Here is a 10796-nt window from a genome sequence, read left to right as displayed (position 1 = left end):
GTTCCGTTACGAGTGCGATTAGCTCTCCACCACCCCCCGTTTCAAAAAGAGCATATATCGAACGAGATCGTACCGAAGCCAACAACCGGTTGATAACAGATTACTTATGCGACTCGCCGAGATACAAGAACCCGAAGACCTTTAGGCGTCGTTTTCGGATGTCTAAAAATTTATTTATGCGCATCACCAATGATTTGGAGCGTGAGCTTGATTACTTAAGCAAAAGTCAGACGGTCGAGGGACGCTAGGATTCACAGCTATTCAGAAGGTTACGTCAGCCGTACGCGTGCTCGCCTACGGAAACACGGCCGACATCAACGACGAGTATTTAAAGATGGCCGACAAAACAACTCGGGACACCTTGGAGTATTTTTGTTACGGTACGTTTTTTTTAAATAATTTTATCGCTTTTTTACTGTAATCATTTATTTATAAAAGTTGTGTAAAATATTGGAATATTGAAACTATATGGACCACATTATCTGAGAGAGCCCAATTTTAACGATCTACAACGTCTTTACGAGGCACATACAAGGGTGCATGGTTTCCCCGGCATGATAGGGAGTGTAGATTGCATGCATTGGGAATGAGCTAATTGTCCAACTGCACGGCGAGGTCAATTCACACGAGGTGACCAAAAGGGACCAACGGTTAGCCTTCAAACGATTGCTTCATACGACCTTTGGATTTGGTCGGCATTCTTTGGTGTTCCCGGTTCCAACAATGACATAACCGTCTTAGAGCAGTCTCATGTGATGGAGAGTTACATATCTGGGACCGTTCCCGTCGCTTCAATTTGGGCTAACGATAACTTCTACCATCATGGGTACTATCTGGGTGATGGAATATATCCGGAGTATGCGATAATCGTTAAAACATTCAGAGACCCGATGGATGAAAAAAGACAGTATTTTAAGAAAGTGCAAGAGTCTGCGCAAAAGGATATCGAGAGGTGTTTTGGTGTTCTTCAACAACGATGGCATTTTGTTAAAAATCCTTGTCGTCTATGGTCTTTAGAAAGAATGAAATGTGATATGTATGCGTTATTATAATGCATAACATGATCATCGAGGACGAGGGATGAGCAATGTGTCCAACTTTCATACCGGACCCGGATCCACCACGGACTCCGGCAAGTATGGAGCAAAGACTCGAAAACTCAGATTCCGTGCGGTCAAGAGAGATACATAACACACTAAAGGAGGATTTGGTCCAACATATTTGGATGTATCGGCCTTTGCCTGGTGAAAACGATGATCAAAACGAGGGAAACAATGAAGACGACGGCGACGATGGCGAAGACAAAGAGGGCGACGACGACGAGGACAAAGACGGCGAATACGAAGACGACGAGGACGAAGAGGGCGAAGACGACGACGAGTAGTTTGTCTTTATTTTAATGTAATATTTATTCAATAAAATATTATTGTTATTTGATTATTCTTATTAAAAAAAAACAAAAGGTGTGTAAGTGACTGGGCGCTACGTGGCGCATAACGCCTGGGGATGGAGAGTAATGACTACACCCTGTTTTTGTAAAAACCATAACTCTGATTGGGCGCCACGTGATGCATAATACATGGAGGTGGAGGGTTATGACTACTCATGGTCTTATATGTGAAATTTAAAAATCAATGGGTTTACGTGAAGCCGTGGGATTTTTAGTGGGTCCGCCTCTAGGTAGACGAGACAATGTGAGATTTTCACGGAATGTACTTTTAATTGGTGAAAGTTAAATTCTACCTCCAAAGGAATCTTTCATGAAATTATGTTACCCAAAGGAAAAAAGTATAAAGAGAATTTCAAAAACCTATTTAGGTTCACGGAAAAGAAAAAAAAAAGTGAAAAGAATGTCATGAAAAAGTATTCGAGAAAAAGTAAATAAAAGATTTAGGTATACTATATATCAAAAGAATTTTGTGAACAAAAGGGAAAAGTGATATAAAAGAAGTTCACTAAAAAGAGAAAATGCATTTATCAGAATTTCGTGAATTTATGTCATGTAAATATGTAATGATTGATTAGTTTTGAGAATTTCGGTTATTCTATTTTGATAATCATATAAACCAAACTCTTAATATAACGCTATCTTTTGTCTTGGTAGTTGGTAGTACATACATATGTTTTTAGGAGATGTTTTATGTTCATAAAAGTTGTTAATTTGTATTCAAGCAAATTGATAAAAAGATTTCATAAATAACACTGACATACAAGTAACAAAAGTGCATACTTTAGAAATGAAAAAACTAAAAGTCATTTAGATCACACGTAGTGATAATGTTTTCTTCATAAACACAGCCTGCAACAAAGCGAACACCTTTGGAGGTTGTCACTGTATATACAATGGGGTGTGAGGGGAAGATTGTCCAATCAGTGTTTTTTTAATTTATATTTATATTAAGAAAATCAAGAAGTGATAATTGTGTTATAATCGAAATGAAGTTATGGGGCATTTTACCACTATGATATTTATTATAAAACTAGCAGTTGATGACTGCAACATTACGTCTCGCACAACCTTCTATCTATTTAGTTACACTACACGTTGGTCTTAGTTTTTATACTTTTTGATGATTTTGTCATTATAATAAACTATTTTGGCTTATTCTTTTTAGGTGGTTATTATTAAATATAGTCCTTAAATAAAATCAATTTAATTGGTTATATAATCAAATTTAATTATATTTTATATCAGGAAAACTTATAATAATATGAGGAGAGTTGGAGGAAGGGTGCTTTCGAAGGGATTATTATTGTCAAACTTTTGAGAAATGCTTTTATTATTTGCAATGTAAATAGGCCCACGGCCTCTATATTTTAAAGGTGAAATTTAAATTTAAATTATATAAAATAACTAAAATAATATATTGAAAGCAACCCCACATGTGTCCTTTTCAGTTTCAGTTGACCCTACGTTTATATATTTTTTAAAATGACAAATTTTTATTATTTTTACGACTTACGGGTTGTTTGTTTACATATAAATAGAACCATTCAGATGTAAACATCTGATTTATTCAGATGTCAGACTATTTGGTTACAAACAGAAAAAATTCTGAATGGTTAAAATTAATCTGAATCATTCAGACTTATTGTTGTTACTGAATATTCATATCTGACTCATTCAGATCTGAATGAACCAAACAACCACTTAGACCTTAACACCGTCTCATTTTAGTGTTTTAATGCACTATATTCGTCAATAGGCCAAGAACCGCATTAGTTACCGTCACAAGCCTAATGACGTAACCATTGAGCCACTTAGTCATTTTTTTAACCTATGTTTATATCCTTGGAAAAGAATTTACTTACTTACACTTCTATGTTAAATTTTTAACTTAATTTTTTCAAGCGGTATTATATTCTTAATTAGATATTTAGTAGGATATGTTGATTTTTTAGCTAGCAAGATACTAAGTACGAAATAGTTTGCTTTCATGCTTTGGGCATATCAGACATCTATAACCAAAAAAAAAGGAAAAAAACAAAGAATACATAAAATGTAATCAAAATATGACAATGGTTAAAATTTAAAAACGACTCCCTTTTTATATACTTAAGCAAAACTCAATCATGTAGATAGTCTTACCTAAAGCAATTTAAAGACCAAAGTTCCAATCCAATCCATTTTTTTTTATCAATTCAATCATAAATCACATACTTAACTAATAACTATTTTGTATAGTTTGAGAAATCCCTAAACCGACTGATCAAATAAAAACATATAGCGTAAACAAATCGACGGCCTGTTTAGTCAGTTTCATGTTTGTCACTGAAGAAACACGAATCTACTCCCCAGTATGGGTCCTAGATCCGATGAGTCCACAGGGTAGGATACGATTAACTGCCAATACGATATGAACACAATTCCCAAAGTCCAATGACGTGAATCCTGCAAAACAGAACACCGTGAGCTCGTTACGAGAAGGACAAGGTGGGGGTCTTCCCGTAACCACCCTCCGGCGTGAGAATAAGTACAGTTCTGGTGAAGAGATAAAGTACTTAAGTAAACTGAGAGAGTACAGTGGGAGTGAATGAATACCTCATGATGATCGAGAGGGTATTTATAGCCGAAGGGTGTGGGAAGGTGATTGAGCCAACTGTCCCTTTAGAAGAGGCTCTTGCAACCGCCTGGACACGTGTTCTCATACTACAGGTCTAGTTTATACGTTGCATGTGCATGTATAACAACCTGAACACGTGTCTTCATATGATAGGATGATAGACAACCCTGGCCATGTGCACAGTTATAACGGCCTAGCCAGGTGTCCTTCACTGATTGGCTGATACGTCACGTATTGCTCAAGGAAGCATCTTGGTAGATCTTCTAGAACGTTATTAGTTAATGACAGCTGTCCCGGGGCATTACCTCATAGCTATTTACGCGGACGAACGTTCTGTCCTGCGGACGACTTTTGAGGGTGCCATGATGCTTCCGCATGTCTTGCGGGGATGTTTCTTCCGCCCAAGGTTATGCGGATGGTTCGTATGCCCCGCGGGTGCCTTATGAGGGACTTCTGGTTAACCCGCGGGTATCACTTAAGGGTATTTGGGTCTTTTTGGTACCCTACCTCTATAAGCCCCCCAGTCCAGTGTTTCTTCCGTGTGAAGTATTTTATGCGGGTGAAATTCTGGACTTAATGTGTATTTGGGGATTTTTTATTCTGCAAGTTGTTGAAAAATATCTTTTGTTGTTGTGGATAATCATGAAAAAAAGGACAAGTTGACCACTCTCAGGCGCGTGTGCAGGTGACAGGACGTTTTTGACGGCTGTCACTGTACCCGACTGTTCAACTTTTTGCCTTTTTCGAATATCCCGCGTGACGTGGCATTTGGACATTGGGTTATTTTTTCTCTCTACTTCATATCCCATCGCATTAATTGCGATAGGTATAAATAGTGGAGTTAACTTTTTGTCGAAGCTTTATTGCCTTTTGAACTTTTAATATTATCTTGTATTATTGCTTCGAAAACCGTCAATTATTCACTCGATTTTTCTTAAAATTACCTGGTACTTGATCGATCCTTGTTATAATGTCTAATACACATTCTGAAATTGACGAGATAGAGGTCCAATGGGACCAAACTGAGTATCAGAAACTCCTTGAGACGTATGGTATTCCACCGGAATGGGGGCCAGAATTCCCTTCTGCTGGTTCTATAGAAAGTTTCCCACCTCCTGGGAAAATGACTGTTTACTCTGATTTCTTTGTTCATGGGAATTTCCGTTTCTCTGTAACAAAGTTTTTTATAAAGATATTGGGTGTTTTTGGGGTCCATTTGTCCCAATTGCATCCTCGTGCTGTCGCGCGAATTCGTCATTTCGAATTCGTGTGTATGGCGCGAATTACATTTTTTTTAATCCCAACACATAAATTTCCTGTTTATAAACATGTTTTGTCTATTGAAATAAATTTCTCAAATTATTTACCGGTTTGTAAAATAAAAGATAAATACTTTAGGTTTATATCAAGAGCTCAACATTTTACACAACATGCATAGTCTACTGTAAATCATGATTTTGACTAATTTGCAGGGCATACTAACAAAAAGCGTAGAGTACTCGCGTAGCTTTCTAAAATTTATTTTTCTTAATTCAACTAGCTAAAGAGAATGGTGAGTTCTGGCGATCTTTAAACATATAGTTTACAATTTCTAAACTAATAACATCATTAAAAGCCACAAATGTTTTGACAATGCCAATTATATGCACTGACTTTAGCCTAGAAAAGAAGAACTAAAGTGAAAAATTGCTTACAAATGTTTATTGTAGATTCAAATTACCAAACATGATGATTCAGTTCATGAGGAACTGATCTAGCATTCTAATTTTGTGATTAATCAAACTCTTCTTGTTTCCCTTCTCTCTGGGCTAATACACACAACACCCACATATACACCTTTGTCGTATAACAACATTGTGACCTCCTACATAAACCATGTCACAAGATTAAAGTTAGTTTTTAGTCTTATCTGGTCCTTCAATTAACACTTGCTAATAAAATTCTCAAAAGGTTATGATTTCTCTATTTATTCCCAAATACTTAGGTTTTATAAGAATCCTATTATATGTTAATCTTGTGCAGCCGTTCAAAAGTTTGAGTAGAGAAGGCTATTGATAACTATATACATGCACAGACCGGGTGGGTTTTAGGTTCCCTTTTAGAATGTTCTTGGGTTGGTGTGTATACGAGCATGAGACTGTGTGAAATGATTAAAGTATGAAGTTTTAATATGAATGTTCTTTTTCAGACTATTTCATTATGAATATGTATGGTACCTCCAGGTACACAGATTTTATGATATCGTTGAGAATATGTTGCATGTATAAACCTAACCTTTAAGACCCCGTGGATTCAGGTTGTGCCACTCGTCGGAGAGAAAAAAATCTGGACCATTTATCTGACTACAACCCCCCCCCCCCCCCCCCCCCAAAAAAAAAAAAAAAAAAAAAGTTGCTCCATAGTGGTGGCAATAACTAGTAGTTTCAGAAGTGTATGATCGACAAGTTTAAGCAATGGTAGGAATTCTTTAGCAATTCAGACAACAACGGCAATTGATTGTCGGTTTCAAACTATGTTGTTTCTCCTTTGTGGTTACACGAGATGGGGTGAGAGTGGAGTACAAAAAACGTTTATATTTTTGAAAATTTAAATATAAAAGGTATTTTTTTTAAAAACTTTTTTTTAACATAAACCATTAACGGCTATTCAAAGCAAATGCAACTGGTGTTACATGCTACAAAAGGATTAGACCAAACATGTAATTTTTTGATTTTTTTTATCAAGGCTATTATACGAATGTACCACATGAATGAATCACCGTGTCATTAGTTCTTTAACCATGTAATTACAATTTGTTAATTCCACTCTTTAATTTACAACAATGTAACAAACGTGACAAAGACCAATCGAATTTGCGTAGACTCGCCGTCTCAACGCTCAAGTTTTACCAACCGACGCTACCCCAATGATCCATCTCAGTTTTTATGTTTTTTTTGTTTTAGTTATAATATCATAACGCACGTAACCGAACCCGACTTCATGTTGACTTAATAACACAATGCCTGAAACCGACAACGTAGTTTTACCTACTTACGTTGCGCCGACGAAAACACTAGTTTATATAATAACCTTTTGTTAAAGCCCAATTAAGAAATTGATATGAAAGAGTTACGTGTTATTTTTATATATATAATTTTTGTTTTACGTTTACTCAGCAAAACAAAAAAACAAAAAAGATGAACTAATTAACAAAATTAATTATTTAAAAAGAGAAGCTAATCCAGTCACCACTGATTTACTTCCCCTCGGTTTTATCGCCGGCGGTTGCCATGTTCCCGCCGACGAACATTCAAAACCGTCACCGGACTTCCTAACCGTCACCGGCATCGTTTCCTCTAGCTCAAAAACTCCACTCTCCGTCGGTTCGCCGGCGAATTCAGAAAAAACCTGCTTCGACGCCGTATTCGCGTCTGGTGTTGGAGGCGGAGTCGGCGGCGGCGGAGGTAGTACCAATTTCGGTGACGGTGGAGTTCTAACGTGCGCCGATAGCCATTTGGATCTCATGTACTCGAACTTCCGCCATGGCGGAACATGCATTCCTTTCTTCTTCAAGCTCAGTTTCGCCGCTTCAGAAACGATTAAGAGAATCTGTTGCAGACGATCGGCGTCGCCGACGAAGATCGACGGCAGAGATTGAAGGATTGCTTTGTAGTTTCCGGTAGGTCGAGCTATCTCCAACTCAGATCTAAAGTCTATGTCAATTAATATTCTTCTGTCTCCTCCGCCTTCACTTATCACATCTAGGTACTCATATTCACCTACAAATACAATCCATAATCAAAATTAAATTATTAATCATTAGATTTAATTAGTACTGAATCTGTTTGAGAGATGAGTAATTAAGTACCGGCTGGATAAGATGATGATTTCTCCCAACGTGATTTGCAAATTGACGCGTCGTAACCGATTAATTGTAATTGTTCAGCAACGATTTTCCTCAATTCGCCTTTTCGAATACTAGTTTTGTACATATCAACGATTTTCGATACGTCTGCTAATAGATTTCTCTGAATTACGGTACAGCAAGGCGTCAAGCTCTACAAGAATGCATTATTTACACTATTAGAACAAAATTAACTTTGATGTATTTATTTATATGTTGTACGTGTACCTGTCTCTCTATTGTAATCGGATGTATTAACGAATTTAGAGTACTTGGATTAAATATAATTACCTTGAGTGTTTCGGAAGAATCACCGAAGAATCCAGCAGAGGAAGGATCAAACTCATCATCGGAGATGTCATTAATGTTTCCATTGAAACAATTGCAGCGATTTCGACCACATTTCGGCTTCTCAAGAGCCGAGTCTTCGATGAAATTCTGCACCATTTTAGCCAAACAAACCGAGCTAGGCTCGAATTCTGTCTCTCTAACTTCACCGGCACTGTTTGCAGCCTCCGAGTTGTTCTTCAGAACACCCGGAAACTGCCGATCGAACAGCCGCTTCAACCGAGACTTCAACACCGGCTTAACCGTCGGTGCGGTCTCATAATTCACTGACTCCTCGTAATTCTGGTTGTCTATAGGTTGAATCTTCATCTGGAAGTGCATAACTAATCAACTTATTTGGTTTTTATATTATTAACTATACGTGATCACTATGTTACGTGTTGAGATCGGCGGATCAGCAGGATTAATTAGTTTGAAGGAAACAAAATGGATACCTTTCGTCAGGGTTATATTATAAACGGATAACTTGTGGAATTTGAAATAGATAACTTGTACTAGTGTTTTTCATGGGGAATGTGACGGCGATGAACGGGTACTCCAGCATTCGGAAGTGGTTTAGAAGAGTAGAATTTGGCCGGAATGTTCATTTTCCGGCGAGTTTGTGGTGGCCGGCGTTGAGAAAGAAGTAGTTGGTTTTTTTAATTTTAATTTATGTTTCTGGGGTTTGATTGAAATTGAATATAATGGAGTCAGTTGAGAGGTTTTTTATTTATACAGGAACGGTGGATTAGAGAGGTTTGCTTACGTGGATAATAGGACAGATGGATGCTGACGTGGGATGGATTATCCAATTATTGGAGACCGGGTCACGTGCTGCGTGGGAATTCGGTCTACGTGGTTACGTTGGTTCTGTGTCAGGATACCTGGACACGTGTGATTTTATATTCGATGATTTAAAGCATAATTACGCTCATTAATGTTGCACAAACGTCCTTGAAGTTCTAATGAATTGTCAGTACACTGGTACACGTGTATTTTTATATAGATATATGTTTTTTTTATATTATATAACTAGTGTTTGAACCATTTATTACCTGAGATTTGTCAAATAATCAAATTGAAATATTTAAACATATATAATTTAAGGATTTTCTTTTGGATGTATAGATTAATTTTAATATTATCACACACAATTCAAATGCCACATATATAAATTTTAATTTTTCTGAGATTAAAATAAGATGTAATGGGATATATAAAGTAAGTGTGATTTAAATAATATTAAATGACTTTTTTTACAACTAATTGGTCACGACAATCGGACCAATAACTCATGGATTAAGGAGAATAGATGTTAGAAGATAGAAGGAAAATTAAAATTAGAATTGAATGCGGTTAGGACATATCATCACCAACATTATTTTTGTTTATTAGACCACCCGTACTCGTGGCGTTTTGGACGAAAACGTCGAGGCACACCGCCACCTCCCTGCGTTTTTTGTCGCGGTTTTTAAATAACGTTTTGTACATAACGTTCAAGTGGCACACATTTTGAAATGCTTCTTGCCTTTTTTCTTAAGCCCAAAATTAGGTGAAAGTTAGATGAAAATGGGTTCAAATTGAACCAACTCGATTTTTTTACCTCCGTTGGAACTATTATCAGACCATAACTGAACCATAATTTGGGCTAGATTTCTTCCTGGCCATGGTGCGCCTATGCCATGTTTGAAATGAAGAGAAGACAAAGATGAAGAAGGGTAAGGGGTTGGGGGTTGATTAATTTTTGTTTGAGCATTTTGCTATTTAACCCCTCCTCTAACCTTAATAATTTAAATTTGGTCCCTAAACTTAAAAGGAAGGAATTGACAACTTATTATTATTATTGTAATTTTTTTAACTTTAATATATTTTTTATTTTAATATAGTTTTTATTTTTAAATTTAATGTATTTATTTTATTTTACTGTTGTTTTAAATTAAAAAAACAAAAAAGTGTAAAAGTGACTGGGCGTCACGTGACGCAAAATATTCAAGATTTGAGAGTTACGACTACACCCTCTTTTTGCAGAATTTGGAAAAACTGACTGGACGCCAAATGTCGCAAAATTCCCACATGTGAGACATTATGACTACACATAGTCTTAAAATAGGTAGATTATCTAATAATGTTTAACATCCTCTTTTTGACGATCAACAAATACAACACGGTTGTTTGAGTAACCCAATAGAAAAAGGAGATCCCATACACTCGGAATCGCAGACAACTTTAGGTTGCCCATGACCACCATCTCCTATTTAAGAGAAAATCCGTCCGTCGAAGATCCACTGCGGTAAAACTTGATTGTGACCATATTCGAACTTGAGACCTTTTAGCCTTTAATATAAGTATTCACTTTCCTATCAATTTTAGTTGAGTTAAAGCTCATTGGATATCAATTTTCCTTTTTAAATAGAAAGGTTGTTATGTTATTTTGCTTTATGTAGTTTATGAATATCATTTCTTCGTAAATTACATAGAATACTAAACAAATACTCGCACGATGAGGCGATAGACAAATATCC

General features: G+C 36.5%; 1 protein-coding gene across 1 annotated transcript; it reads right to left on the bottom strand.

Annotated features, from left to right (window-relative positions):
- Positions 1-7262: 7262 nt before the first annotated feature.
- Positions 7263-8604, bottom strand: LOC143613403 (uncharacterized). Its single transcript, XM_077087115.1, has 3 exons — positions 8239-8604; positions 7912-8101; positions 7263-7822 (listed from the first exon to the last, which is right to left on the bottom strand). Exons 1-3 carry the CDS (start codon positions 8602-8604, stop codon positions 7263-7265), a joined length of 1116 nt encoding a protein of 371 aa, XP_076943230.1.
- Positions 8605-10796: the final 2192 nt, after the last annotated feature.

This window comes from Bidens hawaiensis, unplaced genomic scaffold (genome assembly GCF_021521415.1).
Source record: "Bidens hawaiensis isolate Kalapana, Puna unplaced genomic scaffold, B.hawaiensis_p1.1 tig00002273_1, whole genome shotgun sequence".
Taxonomy (NCBI): Eukaryota; Viridiplantae; Streptophyta; class Magnoliopsida; order Asterales; family Asteraceae; genus Bidens; species Bidens hawaiensis.
Note: the sequence above shows the minus strand (reverse complement) of the source record. Positions and strands in the feature narration are given on the sequence as shown.

Bases quoted from the DNA above. Each gene is read 5' to 3' on its own strand.
- LOC143613403 (XM_077087115.1), bottom strand. From the start codon at position 8,604: ATGAAGATTCAACCTATAGACAACCAGAATTACGAGGAGTCAGTGAAT. The intron at 8,102-8,238 runs GTAATTATATTT...GCATTCTTGTAG, and splicing joins ATTCTTCCGAAACACTCAAG to AGCTTGACGCCTTGCTGTAC. The intron at 7,823-7,911 runs GTACTTAATTAC...TTGTATTTGTAG, and splicing joins ATCATCATCTTATCCAGCCG to GTGAATATGAGTACCTAGAT.